General features: G+C 41.1%; 1 protein-coding gene across 1 annotated transcript in view; it reads right to left on the bottom strand.

Moving 5' to 3' along the window:
- The window catches only part of RET (ret proto-oncogene), an 80,478-nt gene that overhangs the window by 15,327 nt on the left and 49,632 nt on the right, over positions 1-15,519 (bottom strand). Inside the window, exons 13-14 of the mRNA XM_075217138.1 lie at positions 7,789-7,896; positions 5,866-6,080 (exon numbers count right to left, since the gene is read on the bottom strand). Of these exons, the coding sequence (XP_075073239.1) occupies positions 5,866-6,080; positions 7,789-7,896 (323 nt within the window). The remainder of the gene's footprint in view (positions 1-5,865; positions 6,081-7,788; positions 7,897-15,519) is intronic.

Raw genomic sequence — 15,519 nt, 5'->3', positions numbered from 1 at the left:
TTTTAAGTGGCATATTTTAAAACTGAATTATTTTTGTCTATATCACATATAGCCTACGTCAGCACATGGCCTCTTTGAGCCAGACAACATGCTGAGTGGTTCCTAAAAGTCTATTCAGGTGTCACAACTCCATTTCAGGCCAGGGAATATCTCACCGCAGCAGCTCTTTGAAGCTGCCCCAGGTGACACTCCTATCTTCTCACACTGGAATGTGAAAAGCCATCAAATACATTTACATCAGACTTTCTGTATTCACATTTTACACTTTAGTAGCTAAACTTATCAATGGATTTATTTGATGTAACATATTTACACTGCAGTTATGATGTATCCCTTATTCCCCACAATTATGTGATGGGTTAACCCTTATAAATAACTGTAAGTTCTCTATGTTCACGACACCGACCAATTGATTTCTCCTATGCTTCTCTGGGATGCTCATAAAGCTGTGATTCATGGTAGCCTAATAAGAGTGGCCTCCTTCGCTAAAAAATGAGAACTCAAAAATTTCTTGAGGTCTCAGAGCAAGTTGCCAACTTCGATGCTATCCACAAATCTACAGGTCAACCAGAGAACTATAATAAAATAGTGGTGGCAAGGGGTGAGTTCAACCTTTTGCTCTCTATCAAAACTGAAAACACCCTGAAATGTATGAATAAGATCTTTTATGAAAAGGGTGATAAGGCAGACAGGTTGCTGGCATCCAGGCTGAGGGCCAAGATATCCCGTAACAATGTTACTCGAATCAAATCACATTTAGATGTCACCACACAGGATCCTGACCAAATTACAGAGGAATTTTGGAAATTCTATAGTAAACTCTATAACATTTCACCTAATGGTAGTTCTCCCCCTGGTGCCTGTGGAATCTATTTGAGACTTCTTGTCCCAATGCCACATGCCTAGAACCCTACCTTGTGTGCTTGAGGTGCTGGGTGCAGATATCACTCCACAAGAAATTTCCAGTGTCACAAAAAGCCTAAAACTAAATAAAGCCCCTGGCCCAGGTGGCTTCATCGCCATGTACTATAAAACATTTAATGCCTTGTTCTCGCCTTATCTTACTGATGTGTTCAATAGCGTGCTTAAGGGTGGATCCTTCTCCAAACAAGCGCTTCAAGCTAGAATTAATGTTATTCCTAAGGAGGGCAAAGATCTTTCAGATTGTGCCAATTGCAGACCTATCTCCCTCTTAAACATAGACGTTAAAACATACACAAAGTCTCTGGTGGAGCGTCTTTATGTAGTGTTACCTCAGTTAATCCATAAAGATCAAGTCGGTTTATACCGGGCAGACATGCACTATCAATCTTATACACTGTATTAACCACTCCAAGACCCTGGCCATTGTGCTCTCTTTGGATGCAGTGAAGGCCTTTAACCAAATCAGTTGGCCATTCATGCTGGAAACTCTTGAAAAGTTTGAATTTGGTGGTAACTTTTTACATGGGATCCAAGCCCTTTACTGTGGTCCCACGGCGAAGGTCTCGGTGAATGGAGTACTCTGTTCCTTACTCCCGATCTTAAATGGCACCTGACAGGGATGCCCACTATCACCGCTGATTTTTGCTCTTGTGATAGAGCCCTTGGTGTTCAGGATACGTCTCTCCACTGCTATCAGAGGTGTTGTGGTCGGGCCTGACGAGTATAAACTTAGTTTATTCGCAGATGATATCCAGCTTTTACTGACCTCACCTCATACCTCCATTCCAATCTTATTCAATGACTACGGCTCTCTCACTGGGTATAAAGTTAACTTTTCCAAGATTGAGGCCCTTGCACTTCATCTGCTGCATCCTACCCTGGATCTCCTTAAGAGTATACCAAAATACTTGGGAGTCTATATTACTTCCTCAGCAAACTTCACACATGTTATTAACACAATTAGGCTGGATCTGATCAGATGGCAAAAAATTATTATTTCCTGGCTGGGCAGAATTGTCTCCCTTAAAATGAGCATATTACACCGTTTACTCTACCTATTTCAAACGCTCCCATTGAAGGGACCTAAATCTACTCTGCTACAGCTGCATTGCTGGTTCTCCCAATTTGTCTGGTGCCACAAGCCTCCACATACCAGCTTTGTGACTTTGCGTAGAGCTACACACAATGGAGCTAGGGTATTTCCAGATGTTAACCTTTATTATAACGCTATCCACCTGGGCCAGGCCGTGGCATGGCTCTCAGGAGGACTTGGCCCATGATGGATAGATCTGGAATCCTCCGCTTGCAAGGTGTTTTTCTTGGGCTCGACATTGGGGATGCCAGCGTGCGATAGGCTTCAAACTAAGGAACTTCACCCTGTCATTTCCTTTACTTATCACATTTGGGACTATTGTAGACTGCATTTTAAGACCACCTCAATACCCTCTCCCATAGCGTCTCTCTGGCATTGCCCTGGTGAGAAGGCAGGATTATACCACTCTCATTTTCAATCATGGCATGTGAGGGGTATCAAGTTGATTAGAGTTGTACTTGAGTTTCGTCATTGTATTGCTCTGATGTCCTTAAATTAAAAGTTCAATTTCCTGTTAGTCAGCCCTTTCGCGTACCTTCAGGTACAACATTATGTCTAATCCTTCTCAAAACCTGACATTGCGAGAGAGCTGACTCCACTGGAATCTATTTGTGTTAGAGGTCCCCTTCAGAGAGGTATTATTTCCAACTTATATAACCTACTTTTCACATCCACCAACTGCCCAGCTCACTAACTTAAGTGGGAAGCCGACTTGGGCAGGCCACCAGATGAGGACACCTGGTCAACAGTCAGAGAGTGGGTCTCGAGGACCTCTATCTCCTCATTTGTGAAAGAAAATGCTTATAAAATCTATTTTATGTGGTACCTCGTCCAGACTAGGTTGAAAACAATATTTGGGACCACATCTGATCTATGTTGACGGGAGTGCAGCAAACGGGGTTCATTCCTTCACATCTGGTGAAGGAATGATCCCTGAAGTGGTCTATTCTAGATATCCCACTTAGTGGAGAGGGCACTTTGAGGGGGGTAGAGATTAAGTTATGGGGAACTTAACTCATGTTCATTACAGTACTGTAAGGTCTTGTTTCAGAGGCTTGCACAGTTTGTTACTTTTTCTACTGTTATTAGGTGGAGAGAGAGAGGAGGCTTTTGGATTGGACTGCCAGATGTAGCAGGACCACCACATTTGGTGGTCCTGCCAAAAGATTGGTCTGTTTTGGGATGATGTGGCTGCTCTACTCAGTGAAGTTACACAGAGTCATATCATTAAATGCCCCTGGTCCTTCCTTTTGGGCTCTCCACTAGAGGCTGTTGATAAGCATGCAGAGAAGCTGTCCAAACAAACCCTTAAAACAGCCAGATGCCTAGTGCCTAAGAACTGGAAAAAATCACCCAGCACCTCCCATCTAGATAACACCTCATAAAAAAAATTTGTTTCTCTGCATCAATGGAAAAAAAATCGACATACCTGAACAATAAATCACAAAAATTCTCCCAATTCTGGTGTGATTGGTTTATATATAATAGTCCCTTCAGTACACACGACACCAGCGCTCTTCCTCGGGATACTTCACCCCTCTTCTTATACCTATTAAATTTGATGTTATATGTTGATTCTGTTTTCCTCAAATAGAGGAACGTTGGCCGCCGGGAGAGCCATGTCTTGTCTCAGTCTACCACCCGGCCTCCCTCCCCCTTATGCCCCTTCCCTCACTCACTCATTATATTACAGAAAATAGACCTCATATTTAGACATATCATTCAATGGTTTTGTATTTATTACTTTGATACAGTTCAAGCCATCTAATTGAACGTGTACTTTATTTGTCTTCTTGTAACCCTTTTTGTATGTTCTTCTGTTTACAGCCCCTTCCAGACGTATACACTGTCACCTATTCTGGCCTACTTTGGCTCTCTAGGCTGTATGCATACAGTGTTTGTTGGTACTTTATAAATAAAGTTATTAAAGAAAAACAAAAAGCTGCAACAAATAAAATATTATGTGGGGTTTGTTAATATGCCATTTTAATAACATTTAAAGTGATGGCAACATGTATTGTAATATGTACTGTTCCAACCCAAAACATCTGTAGCTATTCTGTAACTAACAGCCAATGTAAAGAGGTAGCCAGCTGATCCGCCAAGAGTCGGGATGCAGGTAAAGACTCCATCCTCATTTTCTGGCCGTGGACTAATGCTGCCCAATCAGAGGTCGCTGTCGTGAGCCAATTTTGAATGTGGGCCATTTTGATAGCACTTCACCTCCTTGCAAGTCTCTTATTTAGTCTTTGACAGAGACAGAGTCGGACGACGGAGACAGTCCTGGGAGGAGCTCCAGAGAGAAGTCATCAAGATGAAGCAAGACAACATTGAAGCTAGCAGAGAGAGCTGCAGCAGAGCCTTGAGGACAGCAGCAGTCAGTGACAAGGCAGAATGCGCCAGGCTCAACCAAGAAGATGACGCCAAGCCCAAAAAGACAACAGGGGAAAACAAGGAATAATCACAGCTTCATCCTGCTGACACCAAAAGCTATCAGAAACAAAACAAGTAAGGTCTCACAGCTTGATACATTTACCCTCTAGTCTGAGTTGTTAGTTGCGCAGCATAGTGATCTCATAGTTGTTTTTAGGGTCATTATGCTATACTTAACTATTGTGGGTGGAATACACTACTTGTGTTAGAAGCATAACAGACTGTAGGTGAGATTATGGTGGGTCTACAATCAAGGACAGCCAGTGTGATCCACATCATCATCATCATCTATTTATTTTATATAGCGCCACTAATTCCGCAGCGCTGTACAGAGAACTCACTCACATAAGTCCCTGCCCCATTGGAGATTACACTCTAAATTCCCTAACATATACACAGACGGAGAGAGATTAAGGTCAATTTCATGGCATCCAATTAGCCTACCAGTATGTTTTTGGAGTGTGGGAGGAAAGCAGAGCACCCGGAAGGAACCCAAGCAAACACAGGGAGAACATACAAACTCCACACAGATAAGGCCAAGGATGGGAATCAAACTCTTGACCCCGGTGCTGTGAGCCAGAAGTGCTAACCACTAAGCCACCGCGCTGCCCATCCACACTGAGTAGGGCCCGTGTTGTGATGGTACTGGCTTGCCCTTGTTTCTGTGGTGGACACCTGTAGTCCCCTGTGCCAAGGTTAACATAACCAGGAACGTAGCAACAGCAACGGGGTGTGGCAATGGTGCATACCCCAGCTATATGTCACAGACACACCCAGCCCAGCTCATCCCAGAGTTCCATCTATTTTATCTTTGCAGATGTGAAGACCCTGCATCTGGAATCCCCAGTGACAGGTTGGTATTCTCAATAGGACGGCGCGTCAAGTGAGGTAGAATCTATTACATCAGTGATTCCAATAAACAGGCTAATATTAATAATTGCAAGCATAACACAGTGTTTAGTTGTGTGGATGCAAAAATGCAAAACAAAAATTCCACAAATGTAGAAACAAAATATAAAAAGTACTTTAAACAATTATAGTACAAAATGATACATTGGTACATGAAAAAAATAAAAATAAATCACATGCACAAAATTAAGGAGGGACCAGCCTATGTTTTACACTAAAGTGCTTTACTATACCATCATATAAAGTTTGGATCTTTTAACTGCTGTGTGCATTACGTTAACAAGGAACCAGCAGAGAAAAATGTGACATGAAGAACTGCCATATTTGATATAGATACAGAACATCAACAATTGAGCCATACAGCCAGATCTTAATGTAGCTTTTAAATTAACAATGTTTTAGTGGGCTGATTGGTTACTTTTGATAAGCAGCAAATTCCAGTCAGATATAGCTATAGTGATGTAATGGAAATGTATGAAACTACCGTAAATCAAAGCTATGCTTACCTTCATTTCCGCTAAATACTGCATTCCTCTGGATATCTGCCAGGCAAAGGAGATGAGGTCTCCCATTGTCAGGGCTCTTTCATCCGGGTTGTCCAGATAACTTGAGTTACGATTTGAGTCACCACCCACAGAACTGGGTCCCACTTTGCGACTTTCCCTTAGAAAACTGCGCAAAGAACCATACTTTGCATATTCCACAATAAGGTGCAAGGGTCCTAGATACAGAAGGAAAACATTAAAGAAAAAAAAGGAAAAATAATTAATATGAAAATGTACATAAATCGAACTGTAAGTTGCTTTATACAGTATCTAGGAGCTGTTTATTCTGAAATGTTACTTTATAACATTGCATTTAAAGTAAGTAAACCTTTTGTTGGAATCTGAAATTACTCAACTGAACATTATTTTTTGCTTAAAAATCTCACAACTAACACAAAATAATTGAAGTGCCATAATCCAAAAACATACTAGTAAGTTAATTGGCTGCTATAAATTGATTCTAGTCTCTTTCTCTTTGTGAATTCAGAGTGAACAGAGTGTACAAAGGTGAATTCTCTGTACAGCGCTGCAGAACTAGTGGTACTATATAAATAACGATGATGACGTATGTGCAAAATCCTAGGCTTGCTACTGTAATTCACACAGATCATGTGTAATATATATACAGTTCATTGCAAAGTTCAATAAATGAAAATCTAAAGCCTGATATATTTAAACGATCTGCAAAATTCTAATCCAAGTATTCCAGATATGACTTAAATGTAAGGAAAGAAAGTATTCTATTGTTGAAAGGATGTTTCAATTCTGCTGTATGAATGTTTCCTAACTATGTGGAAACTCCTCCTCAGTTGCAAACATTTGGATCACATACATTGTTTGTTTCAAGAGGGAGGATGGCAGAACACAAATATTAGATCTGTGTGCAACATTAGCACTACTGGTGTGAACGTTTCTTTTTGATAGGTTGTAAATACTGTTATAATTGCTAAAGTGTTAATACTTTCCCAGAGAATGTTCTAAAGACTAAAATCTGATGCTAAAAGCATGGATACTTTGGTTAGATTGTCTTAGAGATTCTCCAGCAATTTCAAACCCTTCCTGGAAATTTGCCTACTGACCAAGAGTCATAAATTGCTTCTAGATGTATTATACTGAGTCATTGTCGGACCCATGTAAGCGATTGTGAAATATGCAATTGATCTTATATTGATTAAATGGATTGACATGGCAATATCGAGGGTCTGTCAGAGAACATCAGGCAAAAAATGGTTCATAAATAAATGGATAAAATAATCAGACAGGACAACCAAATACAGAGTTGTTTTGAGGTTATTAGTGGCAGCATACTTCCAGTTTTTGTTTGATAAAACTCATTCCATCAGCACTACAGTGGTTTTTTTTCAATAGAAATGAGGCGACTTTACTAGAGAAGTCATTACGCACACTAGGATATAAAAGGCAGCTTCAAGTTAATAAAGGAAAGATAACATTCAGAGGAATAAAAAATTAATTTGCAGGATAAATGTATTAATGTGAAATATCAGGAATTACAAAGAACTTCACCCTATTATTCCCATTCTTGTCTTGACTTTAAATGCTCTGGTTAGTCTGATTTGGTTCTCTTCCCTCACACCTTATATAGGGAATTTAGACTGTAAGCTCTGTTGGGGCAGGGACTGAGGTGATTGTGTTCTCTGTAAAGCACTGCGGAATTAGTGACGCTATATAAATTGATGATGATGATGATGTTAGGGCAAGCTAGCAAAAGAGTTAAGCAACCCAAGTATCCTTAATACTTCATAGCATTCCATACACAAGCAATTATTGCTGTCCGAAAATAAATGATAGGCTAATATCCTACAAAAGAATATGTTGTACAGTGGTAAGTATTCATCTATTGTTACAGTGATCGGCATTACTTACCATCCTGTGTACAGGCCCCATACAGCTTGATGACATGTGGATGATTCACCTGTTTCAGAAGATTGAACTCTGAGAGAAGATCCCGCAACTCACTCTGAGAGGCACTTTCTGAGAAAAGAGATCAGGCGTCTGTTTATTTGGCTGCTTCAGCTTCTGCAGTAGGTGCCAGAATATAAACCATATTCATATAGTGATACATTTAATATCAGGAATGTACAATTCTGTGGAAAAGTTACCAGGGTAATAGACAAATGCCAGCCTAGTCAAGCACTTGAGTAAGAAAATGATAGTCCCTAGGGACCAGCCAGTTTGCTGCAGCAGATCTAAAGGTCTGTCCCATCCCCCTCTTCCCTGGGGCGAGCAGCCTGTTGTAGTGCAGTCCCATAAGAGAGGCAGACAGAAGAGTCTGCCTTTGAACTCTACAGAGCCAGATGGTAAAAGGTACGTGTATGGGGAGGGCTCTTACTGTAATAGGGGTGTTGGTTGGGACCTGTGTAAAAATGTAATTGTGAGGGTGGGGGATAATCATTTAATAGTGGGTGGAAAATATAAATTTATTAGTAGGGGGCAAATTAGTTGATGATGGACTTAGTCATAGTAATGACTATTTATTAAAGGTGGTGTGATTTAATTAATTCTGAGGTGGTTTGGGGATTATTAAATTAATGTGGGGCAGACTTTAAGGAGAAGGAAGGCTATTTATTAATTGTGAATACCAACTATTTAATATTAGAGCAGCTTGGTGGGAAATATGTCTGATTATTAAAAGTGAATACTAATGATTTAACAGTGGGGCTATTTGTTGGCAAATGTGTGTATTTATTAAACATGAGTACCATTAATTTAATGTAAGGGCATGTTGGGGGGGTCTTTCTATACATGCAAAATGCTTTTAATTTAATGTTGGGGCTAATTGGAGGGAAATAGGCAGGGGCGGGCTGGCCCGGGGGGCAGGGGGGCATCGGTCCCCCGGGCCGCTCAGTTTATCCATTGTTAGGGCTGGCCGCCCAGCTCCGCCTCCCCCCCTCCAGCTGCACAATAACCTAATTATTACCGGCGGCCACATCACATGATGGCCGCCGGTAAAAATGTCATGTGACGTGCCCGCCTCAATGCACAGGCGGGCGCGTCACATGACACGCGATGCGGCCGCGTCATCAATGATGCGGCCGCATCGCGTGTCATGTGATGCGCCCGCCTGTGCGCCCCCTGGGCTGCATCTTGCCAGCGCCTGGAAATAGGACTATTTATTAAATGTGAATGCTCTTAATGTAATGTCAGGGCTGGATGGGGCGAGGGAGGCCTAAATAAATGACTCTAACTGAAAGCCTTAGCTGCCCCAAAGGTAATCGCAAGAGGCTTCAGCTATTTGTGAATGCCGGGACCCTGCTAAATAGGGAATGAATGGCGGGGTCCAAGGGACTCCAAAACTATTATTGTGATGGGAGGGAATTTAGTCCAGGGGTTAGTGGTTTTTCCACCTGAATAACTTCTTTATTTTTAAACAAACCTTTTACTCCTTAAGGGTCCCTCCACTGCACACAGCTATAATTTCTAGATGCTCAGAGTTCATTATAGAGTCTGGCTATCAGAGGTTAACAATAAAGGTAAGTACAACAACCCCGCTGAATTGACTTATTGACTTCAATGCTGCTAAATTGAGATGAAAGATAAGAGCATAAGGGGTAACAGTGGCCAGCCCCTGTGTAGCTGCCACTTGTGCTGTCCTTGGTCTTTGTTTACCTCTGGGGTGTCCTCAGTCAACAGAAACCTTAATGAGTTCAATGATGTGTGAACACTGCTGAGGCAAGAGAAGCTTCAGAATGCCATGCACACAAATCGACATTTTGAGGATCCAAAACTAAATTCTTCTGAGAGATTAGGGGGAACATTGGTGTTCTTTTCCTCTCTGAACAGAAAGTGCAGAGTGGAGCACACCAAGCAAGGTAAAGGATGCTTTCCCATACTAGCAGGTAAATATAAGAGCTACACTACAAAGACCATTTATGTAAGCTACAAAAAACAGCTCATTTATGTACTGATGCAGAATTGTTTGAATATTCAGTCTGGCTTACAAAATGGAATATGGATTACAAAATAGAGTCTAGCAGCCATGATTGTATTTATATGCTAAAGCTTTAATGAAAGTAAGCTTTGCAAGAAATGAAAATGTTTATAACTTTCATGCTTTATAGAATGTACGGCAATGCCGTACTGTTCTGTTTTTGTGCTTATATAGAAAAACAGTGATAAGAGAATTAGTGCCTCCAAACCTCTTAGGCAAGGGGGTATATTTACTAAACTGCGGGTTTGAAAAGTGGAGATGTTGCCTATAGCAACCAATCAGATTCTAGTTGTCATTTTGTAGAATGTACTAAATAAATGATAACTATAATCTTATTGGTTGCTATAGGTAACATCTCCCCTTTTTCAAACTCGCTGTTTAGTAAACATAACCGAAGGCCTCATATTTTAACACATTGTGGTTAAGGAGGCACAGTCTTTGACTGGAAAAAAGTGAATGTAATCCCACTAGTGGAAGCAAGGAAGAGGCAGCAACAACAGACCAGTGAGCCTTACATCAGTAGTAGGAAAATTGATGGAAACACTCTTGAAAGAAAGAGTTGTAGAATATCTCAAATCCAGTAACTTACAGGATCCCAAACAGCATGTATTTACTGGAGGGAGATCATGTCAAAGAAATCTTATTGACTTTTTTGACTGGGTGACTAAAGTAATAGATCAAGGGGGGCTGTAGATATAGCTTATCTAGATTTTAGTAAGGCTTTTGATACTGTCCTACATCGCAGACTGTTAAATAAACTTGAAAGCTTGGGATTTGATTCAAAGATGGTGGAATGGATAAGATCTTGGTTGCAGGATAGAAAACAGAGTTATATTAAATAGAGTACATTCACAGGAGGGAAAGGTAACCAGTGGAGTACCCCAACGATCTGTACTTGGACCAGTACTTTTTAATATCTTTATTGGAGACATTGCAAATGGTATTGAAGAGAAAGTATGCCTTTTTGCAGATGACACAAAGATATGCAACAGGGTAGACACACCAGGAGGGGTAAAACAAATGATTGATGATCTAGATAGACTAGAGGAATGGTCAAGAGAGTGTCAACTACAGTTTAATGCTAAATATAGTATTAATGGCACTATAATGGAAACTACTGAGGAGGAAAGGGACCTATGAGTTACTATTTTAGGCAGGTAAGCAATGCAGCAAAGCAATGAGCAAGGCAAGTCAGATGCTTGGTTGCATAAGGAGAGGAATCAGTAACAGAAAGAAAGAAGAAATAATGCTACTGTATGGGTCATTGGTACGGCCTCATCTAGAATACTGTGTTCAATTCTGGAGGCCATATCTCCAGAAGGATATAAATACATTAGAAACTGTACAAAGAAGGGCAACTAAAATGGTGCATGGCCTACAGCACAAAACTTACCCGGAAAGACTAAAATAACTTAATATGTGTAGTTTGGAGCAGAGAAGGGAAAGGGGGGACATGATAGAAACTTTCAAATATATCAAGGGTTTGAACAAGGTACAGGAGGGAAACATTCTTCAAAGAAAGAGAAGTACTAGAACACGAGGACATGACCTGAGATTGGAGGGAAGTAGGTTCAGAGGAAAAACGACTTCACAGAAAGGGTAGTAGATAAGTGGAATAGCCTCCCATCAGATGTGGTAGAGGCTAATACAGTAGAGCAGTTTAAACATTCTTGGGATATACATAAGAATATCCTTAGAAAGAATAAGGGATCAAATAAGGTTTAAGGTTACCATAAGTTAATAAAACAATGGGCAGACTAGACGGGCCAAGTGGTTCTTATCTACTGTCAACTTCTATGTTTCTATATGTTTCTATGTTTAATAATAGAGTCAAGCTCTGACCCAAATAGAACACTCTCAGAATCTATATAAAACAATTCTGGGTGCAAAATAAGGTAACCAAGAGAAGAAAAGACATGAATAAAATGAAAGTTATGTTTATAAACAGATGTACATAAGAAATCAGTGCACTGAAATATAATTAAAATTGCCACTAATCAATGTATAGACAAATAGACAATGGTTAATCAATAACCGTTATGTAACATACGTCTTGCTATTGCAGGTACGTATGCAAAATATATAATGTTGCAAGACCCAAATGGGAATGAAAGAGTTATTATGTGATCTCAACAGGGATAGCTACTAATAGCCTGTAGATACATATAGTTGCGATGTTTCTTGGTAGAGGTCCCGTGAAAAACACACACTCTCTATGGTAAGGTGATGACTCTGTTGGACTCACAACCGTTCGTTCACTCTTCGTGCATCCAAATAATGAGTTTTAAATTTCATGCTTGAAGTTATGTTTTCTCGAAGACTGATAATTTTTCAATAGATCCAGTCTTTCGGAATTTGGTGTCCGCGCGGGTGATTGTCCGTCACACTCCTGCGTCTATTGTCTAATTGCTTCTGCGCATGTGCAGTTGGCAAAAGATACCTCCGTGAATTATAAAAAGTCAAAAAGCGAGCTCGCAATTAAAATAGAAAATTATAGTTGAAATAATATATCCAACGCGTTTCACCCATCCATGTGGGCTTCCTCAGGGCAAGTGCTCATAATTGCATATAGGTGTCATTTATACCATTTTGTTCCGGGGGTGTGGTTAGCGTTTAACCCCTATTTATATTGAGTTCTGATAATAGTATAGTGCTGCCATGCAGGGCTCATCTGATTAGAGTATAGTGTAGCCATGCAGTGCTCACCTGATAAGAATATACTGCAGCATGCAGTGCTCATCTGGTAATTGTATAATGCAGTCAAGCAGTGTTCATCTAATAAGAATATAATGCAGTCATGCAGTGCGCACCTGGTAAGAATATAATGCAGCCTGCAGTTCTCACCTAATAATCTCAGAATCTACATCAGCCTCCCAGGACTTAAGTCAGAGAGTATGATGAGCAGAGTTATGTGCCCCAATTAATCCCGTGTCCAGGGCCGCCACCCACAAATAATCCGTAGCTCTCTGAATTTGTTCCACCAAAGGAAGTAGTTCAGAATACGATCTCCCAGATAAGAAACCCTCAGACAACTGTTCTGACCAGTGCTCCACAGCTTTGTTAACCCACGCCGATTGCCAAGGTAGGCCACAAGGAGGCACCCTCACCCGCACTGTGCTTAAGAGTGGCCCCGTTGGGAAGAGGAATGGTAGTGACTTTAGACAACCTTGTATCCATCCATGGAGGCGCCTCCCATTTTGCAAGGTTAACAAGTCTGTAGCCGATGGGACACCTGGAATTTACGATCTGGTGACGACCAAGGGTCTCCCAATAAATCCTCCAACTGGGAAGAAGAGGGAAAAGTCTTTGACTGCCTTGCAATATAGACAGCTCCTCTGTCTCTGGACTACTGTCTCAGGAATCTCCCAGCACTTGGCGCACAGCCCGTATCAAATCCTCCACTTCCTGATGGTCAGGATGAGCTTCCTCCACAAAAATAGGAGTTCTCCACATCAGATGCAACAATCACCTCACCCTCCTTCTGGGAAAAACAGTCAGAATGTAACTCACTTCACTGTGCTTACAGAAGGAGGATGGCGCAGTGGATTGCAACAGCTTCTCTAATGAAAAGGAAACCAAACCCTGTCTGTTCTGCAGAATCTGCGACCACAGGTACAGCCGGACCCTGGCTCAGGGAACCGGGTACAGAATGCGCCCCACTTGCTGCAGAGGCAGGAGAATTTATAGAAGAATGGCACACTGTCCAAACCCAGGCCGCTCAGCCGAGTTATCGGAACCAGAACCCACTGGTGCATATGATATACAATCCAAGACTGGCAGGCTGCACACAAATAAAATAACAATAAAATATCCAGCACAATGCAGGAAGAGGTTTCTTGTGTCATCCTTACATTTTGCACAGTGAAGCAGTGGCTGCTCCTGTGCAGTCGCTGCTAGGGATGTCACTGTCTGTTAAGAAACAGAAGCTCTCCTGTTTGTTTGATATATCATCTGTGCAATTACTGCTACTACTATGTGTAGGATCATTTCTGCAGTTCACCGATTCAGCTGGTTGCTAGGCAAAGATTTACAAGCTTTATTCAGCTCTCAGTCTGGCACTCTCAGATGTGTAATCATCTACCACACTCATGCAGATAATCATTCTGCAGTTCTGAATAGAGCTGTATAAAACTCTTACTGGCAGCATACCAATGCTGGTGATAGTTCCTGCTTGACCTAGTGTGCCTCGTATCCTGACCTGTTCTGCTATCAGTGTTTGACCAAGATTGCTTATAGGAATTACTGTCTTATTCACTCCTCACTCTTGGTTTTGTTAAACAGATTTGCTCTCATATATTTACCTTCCCTGATCCCTGGCTTTTTTAAAGGATTCTGCTGTCTTCTCTACTCCTGATCATTGCCTGTCTGACTCTAAGTTCTGCCAAATACATTCTGGTTACTCACTACCTGTTACCATGAGCTGTTAATTGCATCAGACAAGACTACTCTACATTAACCCTTGTCTGTCTGGCTCAGAGTTCTGCTATTTACAGTCTGGTTGCTCACTAACCCCTGCCGTATGCTGTCCACTTCATCAGAAAACTGCTTGACTACTCCACATTAACCCTTGCCTGTCTCATTCAGAAGTCTGCTATTTACAGTCAAGTTGCTCACTACCTGCTGCCATGTACTGTCCACTCCATCAGTCAAGTGCCAGACTATTCCACATTAACCCTTGCCTGGCTCAGAGTTCTACTAATATATCCTGGTTGCTCATTACCTCCTAGTGTGTTCTGTCTTCTCCACTGGGCAGGTGCTAGATCAACAACTGCTATTACCCAAATAGAACATAGATATAATTGTAAGGCGCTGCAATTACCCTTCACAAAAAAAGCTAGTGCTGCAGCTCGTCACAGACAGAATCTGGATCTGTCAAAAATACAAAATAGCATACCCAACAAGGAAGAGCGCAAAGCATCAAGCATATTTAAAATTACAATTTATTTTAAAATTTAATTCAGATAAGACATATAACCATAACTTATTCTTATATTGAAACAGACATAGACCGCTAATGGTATCAGCAAGTCAACTATATATCAGATAAAAATGGCCAAAAAAAATTATTGTTGTTAATATGGTACCATATGTAAAATATTGCCGTTTATAATGTCCATACACCAACTGGAGAATTGGATATTAATAAGGATATTTTAGCCCTTTTGGGCTTATGCAGTAACGGATACTTAGAGAACCTGTATCAGTGTCCCAATGATGTATACACCGAATAGTGCAATCAGCACTTAATTGATATTAACAGGTACTTGATTGATATTAGGTACTTAGCTTGTCTTCCTAAGCCCATAGATTCCAAACTGCCATAAAAATCTTGATCCAAAAATCTCCAATACGATAAGTAGAGTCTAAGATGCACTGTTTGATGGCAATCAATCCAATTCAACCCCGGGGTTATAAGCTGGTCACCAACTAGTTATACTCTATGAGTATCGCTTCTCTGGCCACCATCTAGTTATACTCTGTGAGAATCAACCCTAACGCGTTTCTCGGCGTGCTGCCGCTTCATCAGAGGTAGATTCTCACAGAGTATAACTAGATGGTGGCCAGAGAAGCGATACTCACAGAGTATAACTAGGTGGTGACCAGCTTATAACCCCGGGGTTGAATTGGATTGATTGCCGTCAATGACTTGCTGATACCATTAGCGG

Source organism: Mixophyes fleayi, chromosome 6, assembly GCF_038048845.1.
Source record: "Mixophyes fleayi isolate aMixFle1 chromosome 6, aMixFle1.hap1, whole genome shotgun sequence".
Lineage (NCBI taxonomy): Eukaryota > Metazoa > Chordata > Amphibia > Anura > Limnodynastidae > Mixophyes > Mixophyes fleayi.
Note: the sequence above shows the minus strand (reverse complement) of the source record. Positions and strands in the feature narration are given on the sequence as shown.